The sequence below is a fragment of the Eubalaena glacialis genome, chromosome 6 (genome assembly GCF_028564815.1).
Source record: "Eubalaena glacialis isolate mEubGla1 chromosome 6, mEubGla1.1.hap2.+ XY, whole genome shotgun sequence".
Lineage (NCBI taxonomy): Eukaryota > Metazoa > Chordata > Mammalia > Artiodactyla > Balaenidae > Eubalaena > Eubalaena glacialis.
This window is the reverse complement of record NC_083721.1, coordinates 106,497,017-106,510,884: the sequence shown is the minus strand read 5'-3', so window position 1 is coordinate 106,510,884 and position 13,868 is coordinate 106,497,017. Positions and strand designations below refer to the sequence as shown.

Sequence of the window (13,868 nt, the reverse complement as noted above, 5' to 3'; positions counted from 1 at the left end):
AGCTATTATAAAGGACTGTTACCATTTCCAAACACTTATCTGTGCGAAACAGGATTCTCTTGGTGTGGCACAAACAAAATAAAGACATAAATGTAAAACTACAGTGGGAATAAGACTGTAACTGACTTCTGTAAATTCTGTTTTCAATTGTTTGTATATAACAAAACAGCCTCATGTTCCCTGTGAGGGATTTAATAAGTAAATAATATCAATTGGAATGAAAAATAATTTTATTTTGATTAAAACCAATTTTGATTGTTTCATACATTAGTTTTCATTTGAAAAGCAGAGTCTAATACTTAAAAAGTGCCAGCCATTGACTCACAGTTGACTCAGGCAACTGTTTTTTAATATCTGAAAGGATAAACACAGGTGCAACCGTCCGTAGATTGGTCAAAACTTCTGAGTAAATTAGTTGACACATACACTTGTAAGATTCTCAGGTGATTTTGTTATAAGGATAAAAAATTACAACCTATTTTTACCCTTCTCTCTCTTCCCATTTCTGGGGCTCAGATTATGTGGGAAGAAGCTGTGGGACTATACAAATACCAAGCATCCTTTTCTGTGGGAAATGACCTTGGTGCAATAGTAGCCTCCAAGTCCACTACCAGGCACTCCTCCAAGAAGTCTCAGACCAAATTAAGATACTCAAATCACAGTTGATTAAATCAATTTAAAATGTGTATCAAGATGCAAGGGAAGGAGATGGGATGAGCTGCCATACTTAGTGTGATATTGTGATGTGGTCTTCGTCCCTGCTTCTGGCACAGAGCTCCTAAAACCCTTGGAATTTCCTAAGTGATAGGAGCGATAAAGGTGCCTCTTGCTATGTTAGTCAGGTGACTTTTGAACATACCTCAGGATGGGGACCAGTTGCCTGAAGGGCCAACCAAGGGATTAGAGAGTTGGAATTTTCAGTCCCACCCCCCTGACCTCAGAGAGGGGCCAGAGGTTGAATCAGTCGCCAGTGGCCTGTGATTTAATCAGTCACACCTATGAAATGAAGCCTTCATAAAAATCCAAAAAGGACAGGGTTCCGAGAGCTTCCAGGTTGGTGAGCACTTGGGGGTTTAGGGAGAGTGGAATGCTCGGGGAGAGGGCATGAAAGCTCTTTGCCTTTCCCCCATACTTTGCACTGTGCATCTCTCCCATCTGGCTGTTCCTGAGTTATGTCCTTTTATAATAAACCAGTAATCTAATAAGCAAAATGTTTCTTTGAGTTCTGTGAGCCGCTCTAGCAAATTAATTGAACCCAAGGAGGGGTTCGTTGGAACCTCCCATCTATAGCCTGTTGGTCAGGAGCACAGGTAACAACCCGGACTTGCAGTTGGCATGTGAAGTGGGGAGGGGGGACAATCACATGGACTGAGCCCTCAACCTGTGGAATCTGATGCCATCTCCAGGTAGAGAGTGTCAGAACTGAGCTGAATTGTAGGACACCCAGTTGGTATCCAAGAACCTGTGTTTTCATGTAGGGAAAACCCCACCTCCACATGAATTGGAATTGGTGCCAGAATCCTACTTGGGATATGGTCCAGGAATGTGAAGGACCGCACTACCTGAGTCTTGGGTTATGCAGTATTTACATGTCCAGCCTTTCTGCCACAGCCACCTTCCCTGTTGATGATATGGTTATAAGTCAGCCTTGAGGTTGTAGAAGGGAAGCCCAATTAGACAGAAGGTGTCTGCCAATGACACACAACCTGCTTTATCAGAGACACAGGGGCAAGTCCCTCAGGCTCCCTCTGTAGCTTACCCCCTCACCTGATGAGCAGCTATGGAATTGTATTTCTTGGGCAGAGGACACATAGGGCCAGAATGGGTGTCACCAATGGGCAGTCAGTGTACCATCTAATGAATATTGAGTGCCTAGGGGTTATTTAGTGTGTCATGAATATTAGGCGCTTCTTTAGTCTTTCCATCCCTTTCTATGCTCAGCTTGATCTAGGTCTAACACATCCAGTTAACTAACTTCCTTTTTTTTTTTTTAATTTTTATTTTATTTATTTTTGGCTGCGTTGGGTCTTCGTTGCTGCATGCGGGCTTTCTCTAGTTGCGGCGAGCGGGGGCTGCTGTTCGTTGCAGCGTGCAGGCTTCTCATTTCAGTGGCTTCTCTTGTCGCAGAGCACGGGCTCTAGGCGCGCGGGCTTCAGTAGTTGTGGCCCACGGGGCTTAGCTGCTCCGCAGCACATGGAATCTTCCCAGACCAGGGATGGAACCTGTGTCCCCTGCATTGTCAGGCAGATTCTTATCCACTGTGCCACCAGGGAAGCCCCTAACTTACTTTTTAATACTTCACATCTCATGAACTCTGCCTCATCGTTTAAATCTTGCACATTTCACTTGTGTCTGACAAGCCACTACATATTCATTATCTATGCTTAACACAGCTTGTAAGTTTCATCTAGCCCATTTGTTTTTCTTCTATAGCATTAATCAGCATTACTCGAATATTCTCAAGTAATACAGCAACACCTTCTACAAAATATCTTAGAAGAGCTTCCCCCACACTGATCCGCCTCTCTGATTCCATTCTAGCCAGCCTCCCAGTCCTTGAGGTCTTCGCCATCCTTCCTCCTTCAAGGACCCAATCAAGATACTCACCCATGTGTGCTCCTGCATCTTTCCCCATCTCCACTACAATCTCCTCTTTCCTCAACGTTCCTTTGTAATTTCACTGCCCATATCTTCAGTTCCAAGGCTGAATGAAGCCCTGTTGCGTGATCCTGATCTAACTTGTCCAGGACCTGGCCCTTCCAGTTATTTCCCACCCACCATAGTCAGTTTCTCCCTTTTTGCTGGCTCCTTCCCTGATGCCCACACAGACGTTTGGATCTCCTTATCTTAAAGACCAACCACCTCTCTGATTCCATTATACACTCAAGCTACCACCCCAATGCTCTAATTCATCCACAACCTTCTTTACAGACTGCTCTCTACACCGTCCCTCAACTTCTTAACCACTTGTAACTCGGCTTCCACCCCTAACACACTAGTATTCTCTCAAGGGAAACTGATGACTTCCTAATTGTCAAAACTTATGGCTTTTGGTTGTGTTTCCCTTTCCACCTGTTAGTCTTTTCTGCTTCCCTGCGGTATTTGAAGCCTTGACCCCTCACTCTGTTGGTTTTCCTTCTCCTCTCACCTTGTCGGCCACACCCCGTTTGCTTCCTCTTGCCCTCTGACTGCTGGTTTTCACCCAAGGGGATTGTCGTTTTCTATTGCAGCTATAAAAGATCACCCCAAACTTAGTGACTTAAGTCAATATACATTTATTATCCTACAATTCTGGAGGTCAGAAGTCCCTAATGAATCTCACGAACTAAAATCAAGGTGTCAGCAGGGCTGCAATCCTTCTGGAGGCTCTAAGGGAAAATCTACTTCCTTGCCTTTTCCCTTTTCTAGAGGCCTCCCACATTCCTGGGCTCGTGATCCTTCCTGTGTCTTCAAAGCCAACAACGCTGGGCAGAGTCTTGCTCACGCTGCCATCTCTCTGGTTCTTCCTCTGCCGCCTCCTCTTTTTACCTTATAAGGACCCTCGTGATAACATTGGGCCCGCCTGGATAACCCAGGATAATCTCCTCATCTCAAGGTCAGCTGATTAGCAAGCCTAATTCCCCTCCCCCACCCCCAGCCCCCATGGGGATCGATGTGCCCCACCACAGTGGTGTCTTTTTTTCTGATCAGTCCTTTCTCTACAATCTCTCCCTTCATCTCATCCATTTCTGCAACTATCCTCTCCCCGCAAAAGACCCCCACGTTCTATCTGTTGACCTGCCTTCTCTTTTGAGCCCCAGTTGCCTCCTGCACCTTCAACTCAAAACTTTATGGTGAAAAATAAAATACCTCGTTACTGCAACCCAATCCCTCAGAATCAGTTCCTCCTTCTAACTGCCTGTTTCTTTTCACAGCACCAAGTTTACTCTGGCAGTGGTCTCGAAACCTCATGACCCCGTGTCCTGTTCACTCTTCCAGGTCGGATCACTGGCTAGGTGCTGTCAGTTTATTTTTCACAGTCTCATGGAATACATTCCTCTGTCTTTAACTTTCCATTCCCACTATCATCTCCATCCTTCAGGCCTCTCTTTATTCCTCGGACTGTTGATATTGCCTTTAATTAGGAGAAGGGGAAAAAAATCCATTTCTGTTCCTTTCCAGGGCACCTAAGAGCTGTTTTACATGTTATTCTCATTTTATCCTATCATCAACCCAATAAACCAGGAATTAACATCCTTAGTTTATAGATGAGGAAACTGAGGCTAAGAGCAATGAAGTAACTTTCTGAAAGTCATAATCATGTATTCATTCATTTAAAAATATTGAGAGCCTATTATATGCCAGGTATTATTTCAAATGTTGGGGATAATAGCACTGAATTAACCAACCACGATCCAAGTTCTAAGGAAATTTACATTAATCTAGAAATAGAAAAGACAGACATTCAAGAAGTAAACAACCAAATGAACAAGATTATTGCCGTCTCCTGGCTAACCTAGCTAAGAGTTCTCTTGCTCTCCTGAATTCCTAGTGAGCAAACAACAAAATCTCTTTGGTAGCACTTTACTCATTCATCACTCTATGCAGTCATTTGTATACTGCCTTATTTCCCTTACCAAACTCCTTGGGGGCAGAAACACTTCCTCACGTGGCACATAGTAGGAATTTCTTTCAACCACAAGGTTGTAAGAGTCAAAGGAGATGTTGGGGAAAGTACTTTGTAAACTGTAAAGCCATTTTCTAAGGTTTGTCGTCATTGGTGACGCTGACTGTGATCTTCTTTGGGCAGGTTATTCAAGGACCCGATTCCCCTTGATGTGAACAGGATTAATTTTCCTCATAATTCCTTTTCCTCCCTTGCCTGGTAAAGAAGCACAACATAACACTATATAAAATGTCTACCTGCTTTCCACAAATTCCTAAGGAAAAGCTTAAAAGTTATTGCTTAAAAAAATGACTTTCTTGCTCATCTTCCCCACCCCCAATAACTTCATTTTTCCCCAATATTTCATTACAAACTGTTTCAAACTGAAAAGTTTTTAGGTGAATCTCCATTTATGCACCATACAGATTCTGCAATTACTGTTTTACTAAGCTCCCTTTGTCAACAGCTTTCCATCTATCCATCCATCAATCCATCTCATTTATTTGATGCATTTAAAGTGAATTGCAGACATCCCTAAGCCGTCCCCTAAATACTTCAGCTGCATATCATTAACCAGATCTTTTTTTATTCTTTTGAGGTAAATTTGACATACAATGAAATGCACAAATCTTAAACGTATTATTCAATGAGTTTTGACAAATGTATACTCCTCTGTAAACCAGGCCCTTTCAAGTCATGCAGCTTGTGCCAGAAAGTTCCCTATGCCCTTCCCAAGTCAGTCCCTGACCCCAGTAATTAATTCATTTTTGAAACTGTATTCTCAGATTACCTGCAGATGTGACTTTTTAACCACTATATTTACTACCCCCCGCAAAAAAAAACCTTCATTCTGTTGCTATTTCAAAAATTTATTTTAATCTTTTTTTTCAGCGTTTTTGAGGTATAATTGACAAAATTTGTATATATTTAAGGTGTACAATGTGATGGTTTCACATTAACATACATTGTGAAGTGATCACCACAATCAAGCTAATCAGCATTCATTACTTCACATAGTTACCTTTTTTTTTCTTTTGACCCCTCGCCCCCTCTCCCTGGCAACCACCTGTTTGTTCTCTGTATCTATGAGTCTGTTTCTGTTCAGTTATGTTTGTTCATTTGTTTTGTTTTTTAAATTCCACATATAAGTGGAACTTATGCCGTATTCCACAGTGGAATACTGCAGTGGAAATCATGCAGTATTTGTCTTTCTCTGTCTGACTTATTTCACTTAACATAATACCCTCTAGGTCTATCCATGTTGTCGCAAATGGCGAGAGTGCCGTCCTTTTTTATGGCTGAGTAATATATATATGCCACATTTTCTTTATCCATTCATCTGTTGGTGGACACTTAGGTTGCTTCTATATCTTGGCTATTATAAATAATACTGCAATGAACATAGGGGTGCATATATCTTTTCAAATTAGTGTTTTTGTTTTCTTGGGGAAAATACCCAGAAGTAGAATTGCTGGATCATATGGTAGTTCTATTTTTAATTTTTTTGAGGAATCTCCATACTGTTTTCCATAGTGCCTATACCAATTTACATTCCCACCAACAGTGCACAAGGATTCCCTTTTCTCTACAGTCTCTCCAACACTTGTTATTTGTCTTTTTGATGACAGCCATTCTGATGGATGTGAACTGATATCTCATTATGGTTTTGATTTCCATTTCCCTGATGATTAGTGATGTTGAGCATCTTTTCATGTGTCTGTTGGCCATCTTCATTCTGTTGCTATTAATTGCTACAAATGAAAAAATATTTTTCTGGATTTAAAGACGTAATAGTTTGCTTGGTGGCAGAAATAGGATCATTAGCTTAATGAGGAAATGCTCTAATATTTCTTCTTTTAAAACATACCTTGGATTCGGATTTAGGTAAAACCACACTGCAACTTCCCTCTTACCTTATGATGGATTTTGATTTCAAGGCCAGCTACATTGGCTCAGTCAAAGGGGGTTTATTTCTCCAAGTCTAGTGGCCCTCAATTTAGCATTTTTTATATGAACACATTCACAAAGAAAATCTGGAGGATTTTTTTTTTTTCCTCTTACTTTGAGGCCTTTTTGCTGCTGTTGGAGGATTTATGTTCTTGGGCATGTCACAACTCTCTTAGGCCTCAGTTTCCATATCTGGAAAATAAGTTTATCTCTTGAGGTCCCATCTAAATCTGAAATCCAATACTTTTTATGGGAAGAGAAGTTGTGAAGACCTGAGAAGAAAAAATAATCTCTATGCTACATAGATCACACTACTTAAACAGTTCATCAATATTTTTTAGTCCAAAAATAACAAATGTCAGTGTAGCTTGGTAAGTTATTCTAGCTTAAATATTCTTGGAACAGCTGGTTTCTGTTTAAAGTTTTTTGTACTAGCAAATCATAATTTAAATTATAACACAAAGTCCTTTCCAATGAATGACTATAAAGGGAAGCTTGCTTGACATATTCCTTTTTTTTTTTTTTCTTTTTATCTTGTTTATACCTCTTGAGAGGTTTTTTGACAGGATTTAGGATACAATTGTCAGAAGTCTGTTCTCCCCAGAGCCACCTCTGAGTCACTTCCACTATTTATGGAACAGCAACTGTGAAGAGTGGGATCATGTTTAGGCTTTTTTTTTTTTTTAAACAACACATGATAAATGTCTTTAGGAGTTTATGTAATATATCCCAGAGCCTTCAGTTTTCAGAAGAGAACAGAGTCCAGGAAGCAACTTCTTAGACCTTGTATAGCTTGAAAGCATGTTCCCAAGCCTTAAGGTCATAGATTGTCAAAGTAGTAACTTGGATAAAGTTTTAACAGCCTTTCAAGTAAAGCTGTTCTGTCTTGGAAAGTTGGGATTGTGTTTTATGTTCGGCATAAAATTTCCATTTGATCTTATTTGCTACCTTGCAAAGGGAACTTTTACTTCGCCTTACTTTTCCTTGCACATACTTCGGATTCCAGAGCCTTCATCTGGGCAGTTGTATAGCAAGGCACTCCACAAAGAAGTCTGTCTCTGTCTCTGTCCTGTATGGATTACTCAATAAGGAGGGATGAAATTTTGGATGGGGATATGTTGCATGTTATTTCCTTTCACTGAAGAGTTTCTGTCCTCTTTTCTTCATCATCTTTTTAAGAAGAAAGACTCATAATCTAGCTCAGGTGTCTGCTTTGTTCATCAAGCTCTCATTGTGCCACCCGCCAACAAACAGGCCTCAAAAGTCTTGCACATGTTAGGTGGCCTAGCTCTCTCCTAGATTCCAGGGAGAAGGCCCGTGAGCTTTGCAGGGTGCATGTCCAGAGTGCTTTTTCCTTTGAACCCATTGGACCAGTGCTGAAATGCCAGCCTGTGAGATCATCAGCTGGACCTTTCCTGCCACCTTTCCACTGTCCTAACCAGGAAGCTGAAGCCAGGCTTGTGAGTGTGTCTCTGGGTTGAACTCAGAGGGCCAACTTTTCTCCTGTCAGAATCTCAAATCACGTAAATTAAGAATATTTAGAAAAATAGGTTTGTTTCTTTCCAAGAAGCAGAGATGTTATAAAATTAAAAATATATCACCAGATATTCCTAACACAAACTCTCAGCATTCCTTAAGATCGAGCTGGATATGAAAACTTGTCAAACATGTTGATTCCATTCGTCGGGCAAAAAGTACTTGTTTTTCTCGATTAATAGCATAATGAAGACTTTGCAATTATTAGTAAGATTATTTAAGAAGATAGATATAGCTATATCAAAATAGCTTAAGAATAATATCTCTATTGAATTTTTTTTATTTGATGGTTTAAATTCAGTCAAGATTTTATTGAATACCATTGATTTGCTCAGAGCCATTTTATTAAGAAATAGCAAGATGAGTTGCCCTATGGCAACTAAGAAATATAGATAAGAAAATTTTATTGTGTTTAGTTTTTAAATTATCTATCATTAAGTTAGCTTCACGAATTTATAAGCCTAGTCGTTCCTCTTTATATATCCTAAAATCCTAGAACCACCCTGAAGTATTTTAGAAATTCGCTCCTCTTTTTACCAGAGACATGTATGGTCCAACTTGTATGTCCTTTGATTACTATCTGAAAGCCCAGAATCCTTTCCATTACTGTCTCTTAGGTGGAATGGTCTGTCTCTAGAATCATATTGTGATATATTGGGGGTGTCTATATATTCAAGTCACAGCATTGGGCCATATATATATATGGCCTTACTGGCAAAAAAAAACTTGCAGTTTAGTTTCATTTTCATGAAATGAATGAATTATACTGACTTTAATACTTTTAATAAGCTCCCTCCCTAAAAAATTATAGGAAAATTATTTTATCTTATTTCTGTTTGACTTAAAAAACATGCTGATAAGAGCCAAAAATAAGTGGGAAATCAAAAGAATTACAAAATAATATTTTTTTAAAAGAATGAAGGCCCTCCTTTTAGTTATAAAGTTGACAAACACTTCAGACACTCAACACAGGGAACATCCCTTCAGTGTCAGTATTCAGAATGGATTGTTTTCCCTTTCGCCTGTTAAAAGTTATGAAATGATCCTTAAGGCCTCTCGTTTCATAAGCACCATGCAAGCAGCATCTGTGGGCAGGAAGGATGGTGCCGGAGGTTAGAAATGTTCAACTGCAACATTGATTTGTGTCTGTCTCTCTCCTTCTCCCTCGCCGGCCTTTTTCCCTTTAATGAGGACTAGAGCGTTTCCACATCAGTTAACTGCCTTCATAAAGCACCAGAAGGTCACACCAGCCCCAGACTGATCCTTTCCTTTGTGCCTATAATATAATTGGCTGATTGTGCCAGTGATGAGCGCGCCCCCTCCCCCAGCCCGGTCCTAGCTCCATGTTTGTAAGCCTCGCTGCTGCTTTGCGAGGAGAGCAGCTCGGCTCGCTGCGCGCTTCCCGGCACGGGCAGTGCCACTGCGCAGGTTGATCAGCGAAACAGCATCCATTTTAATCTGCGGGGAGCCCCTGCCTTCCCAGGGCTTGCTCTCCGCCAGTGGGTGCTCCGTGCTTTCCCTCCGCAGCTTCGCTGAGCAGTCCTGTTTGGGGTCTGCGCCCTAGGATGCACTGAGATGGTACATCAGGAGAACTGTTCGTATCAGGTAAGATTTAAAGCCTGATTGTGAGGCCGGCATCCTTTGGGAGAGGAGGCCTTCCTCTTCCAAAGCAGCAGGTTGCCTCTTTCCGGATTTTCAAGGGATTTTGCTATCCTCCCCTCCTGGCCTTCATCGCATACAGTATCTGAATTGTAATTAGATTTTCTGGGGAGTAATGGGGCAGAAAACACTGCTTCTTTGGCCTTTAAAGCATATGTGAATTCCACTGAGGTGATCTGTGCTTTTGCACGTTCTGTATGTCTGTGCAAATGAGACGAACTGCTTTGAACTGTAATTGAATTTCAGGGGCTTTGGAGAAGGAAAATCTATCTGGAATCTCACGTAGATAACAATGAAAAATACGATTTTTGCTCATTGCATAGGGTTGCGACTTGCTTCACATACAGTTTTTAGGATTGTCTTGAAGGAGATTATATAAATAGGAAGTAATAATTGATGATCTAAGAATTTTCAAAAATTAGCTGGCATGCACTTGACGTTTAAAGTTGCACTTGTATGTCTCTCCAAACTTATTTTTACTAGTGTGTTGTTTTAAATGACTAGTAAATAAGAATTAAGTTACCAACATGCATAAAAAACTCCAAATAGAAGATTTTGAGTAATACATACTCATCTGTGTGCTAATTTGCTCTCTGGAGTTTTGAAGTAAACACAGACGATTTCAGAAGACCAGTTCTAGAGTGTGACTGGACTGTGGAGGCAACATTGAAAGTATCCTCGTTGTCAACAGACAACGAGAATGTTCTCAGAGAAATTGCTCTTTGCAGCAGCAAGCAATGGCTAGTCCAAGTCCTGGATAGTTAATATCAGGGTATCACTCAACTGACCGAGTTTAGATGCTCTAAGGGACCATTTCTCTAATCTAACAATGCCTCTTCCTTGTGTGAGGTAGGTTACCTGAGACCAGCAGGTGTTTCTCGTAAGGTCGGGTTTCACAGTGGTGAATATATGCAGGCAGAATAGTACATCTCACAAGACTCAAGGCAGTCGTTTCTCAGCTAAGTATTGTGTGCCTAGAAAGTGTATTTATCCACTTTTTCTCTGCTTAATAATTGGGATTTTGTAACTGTAGACTTATAGTATTTTTATTTTATAGTACATTTAGGGCCATAGATCCTAAATACCAAGATTGTGCTTCGTAGGAGCTCTTTCCAAGAGAAAAGGGTCATGATCTGAGGAAACAACCAAAACTTACACAGAATACAGTTTGGGAGCGTAGTGTCAACATCCATGGAGAGCCTAACCTGCTTATGGCATGGCTCCAGGTGATTAAATTACTATAATAATTAAAATCATTTTTCTGCTCAGTTTTCAGAGATGCTATGTAATTTAATTTTTGAAAGGCAAGATACTATAAGATTATTCCCTATATCTTTTCATTAGGTTGAACATGGAATCACTGGTTTTACAAGTCAAAAATTAGTCAAATATCAGCAATTTCATCTGGAGAGGAGAGATTTTTTAGCCTACTGCTTCCAGAGGAAGACAAATTGATTTTATTTTATATGAACTACAACATATAACAGTCGTTATGTGTTTGATAGTTTTGAAGTATTTATTGCTTATTTTCACAATAAAATTACGTGCATTAGGCAGATAATAATAGGCAATAGATTCTGCATCTCCATGGAGTTTTATAGGACTATCTTCATGTGTATGTTCTTTTGAAATGCTCTCCCTTTATTCATAACTCAGCATAAACAAAAACATTAACCTTGAAGCCACGTCTCAATCCTACTTAGAAACCTTAGTTTTAGAACCCACTGGGCACCATGTGCATTTGGATTCAGAAAGGGCGGTTTCTCTAAGTGCTTGGCTTGATGTTGTCATGGTCACTGGTGATATCTACAGTTCGATGTTTTTCAGAAACTTCCCCTTTTCTGATGAAAACTTATTTATTTATTTACTTATTCTTAACGATGATAATGTAGTGGTTAAAGCAAATTCCTCAAGGTTAGCATCTTAGTGAGTAGAAGGAATTTATTTGTAGGACTGATTTCTTTCCTCCATAAATGTGTACCAAGGTTTCTTAATGGAGAGCCCGTGAATGGGGCTTCGGAGGCCATTCCCCTCAAACTTGGACATTTTGGTGCACATGTCTAGACATATGTTGTTATTACTCTTGTTCCATCATCATCGTCATCATCAGGGCAGTACCGGCCTCCTGACTGGTACTGCTCCTGCCCTTGCCCCCATTCCGTAGTCTGTTTTCAACAAGTATCCAAAATGATCTTTCAAGACGTAAGTCAGAGCCTGTCACCCGTCTCAAAATTCTCCTCCTCGACATAAAAGCCCATGTCCTCCCAGGGCCCCCAGGGCCTTACATCACCTCACCCCTGATTCCTCTCCCACATCCCCCTCCCTCCATCCCTTCCTCCCCTCCCCCTATGCTGGCCTGGCCCTGAACTTGCTGCCCCTCCTGCCTGACATGTGCTTCCTCCAGGTACCCTGTGTAGGGTTGCAGATTTAGCAAACAATCTGCAGTGTTTGGGGCATATTTATATTAAAAAATTGTTCACTGTTTACGTGAAATTCAGATTCACGCAGGCATCCTGTATTTGTCCTGTTGGTAACCCCCATGGCTTTCTGTCTCACTTTCTTCAGATCTTTGCTCAAATGTCACCTTCTTGTGAAGGCCTTCTCTGGACTTACTATGTCAACTTCCAACTCCCCAGTTCTATCCCAATATTTCTATTACACTTTATTTTTATATTTGGCATTCATCACCAGCCATCAGACTTTTACTCATTTGTCTATTTTCTGTCTCCCTCTCTCCATGGAAGCTCCATGAGGGCAGGGATTTTTAGGTTTGTGTCCATTTGCTCTCCCAGTGCTAAGAACAAGCTCTCAAATAAAATGGGTGGATGTGCCTACTGTATATAAAATTGACTAAGAAGAAAGACACTGTTAACATTCTATAGCATTGTGGTTTTTGATGGCCATTGGGGTGACTTTCAATCCTATTCTAACCTCCTACCATTAATCTGCCCTGGTTTCAGTGTTTGTGGGTCAGATTATTCCCTGAATTCTTGTTAGTTTTCTCATCTGTGAAATGGGATTTTTCCTAGTTAACATCCTGGCATGAGAGTTGGCAGGTCCCTGCCAGAGGCCACCTTTCTGCATAAGTCAGTTACCATGAATTAAGAGCCACCTTCTCCCAATGCACATAAAGGGCTCAGTGAAGATTATAAGCAGCCCAGGAAAACCATGCATCACTTCACTTCCCAATTATTTATTACTAATATGTAGAAGTATAGCTGATTCTCATGTATTGCTTTTCCAAATAAGTGACTGTTTTGAAAAAAAAGAGTTTCACTGCTTCCAAGAGCTTGAAAACCACTGCTTGAGGTGGATGGATGCACTGTGCTTTGAACAACTTAATCCAAGGAGGGATGATCAGAGAGAAATTCTCAGGCAGAATTTTTCATGGTTGTTTTGTTTTTAACGGTTCTCACATTGTCATCATCTTCATGTACTTTCTTCCCTCCCAGGGTTTACATTAGCACAGAGGTTACTGCGGCACGTGTTGTCATTTTCAGTTGTAGCCGTGTTAAAAGATAGCGCTATCAACCTCCATTTTCCACTCTTGGGAGGAAGCCAGTCTCTTCAGGAAAGAGCCTTGCCCACAGCTTCAGGCCTGGCAGCCTTCAAGAGGCCAGATTCTTCTAAACGATCTCTGATAGAAAGCTTTGAAATATCATTAACTTGAAAGTACACACTGAGGTCAAAGGGTCCATTTTGCTTAAAAACTCCCAAATATTTTCTCCTCTGTCCCTGCAGTTAATTTTGGAGATTGATGTGAATGTAAAGCCAATGACACGCTTTTATCCCTTTCTTTCCATTGCTTAAATTCCCTTATCACCACCCCAGATACAAACCACACCCTCATGTTCTTAGCTACCATAGGAATGGAGGAGAAAGAAAGTAAAATGGTCTGTGAATGACTCTCGTCCTTTTCCTCCCTTGGGAGCATAAAGAAACTCTTCTTCAAATACACACCTGGTCTTGAAAAAGCAGAGTAGAAATCTTTGATGCTTCCCCATTTTCTTTAGGATAAATTTCCAACCCCTTTGTATGGCAGTCAAGACCTAACCATGATCAGAACCCTGGGCAGAAACAC

At 40.7% G+C, this 13,868-nt stretch overlaps 1 protein-coding gene across 8 annotated transcripts in view; it reads left to right on the top strand.

Moving 5' to 3' along the window:
* The window catches only part of SCHIP1 (schwannomin interacting protein 1), an 801,544-nt gene that overhangs the window by 738,847 nt on the left and 48,829 nt on the right, over nucleotides 1-13,868 (top strand). Inside the window, exon 1 of one of the 8 annotated variants that reach the window (XM_061194523.1) lies at nucleotides 9,665-9,733. The exons of the other annotated variants lie outside the window; for them this stretch is intronic. Within the exon in view, the coding sequence (XP_061050506.1) occupies nucleotides 9,704-9,733 (30 nt within the window). The 5' untranslated portion in view covers nucleotides 9,665-9,703. Of the gene's footprint in view, nucleotides 1-9,664; nucleotides 9,734-13,868 lie in introns of those variants that run through there. 8 annotated transcript variants of the gene reach the window in all.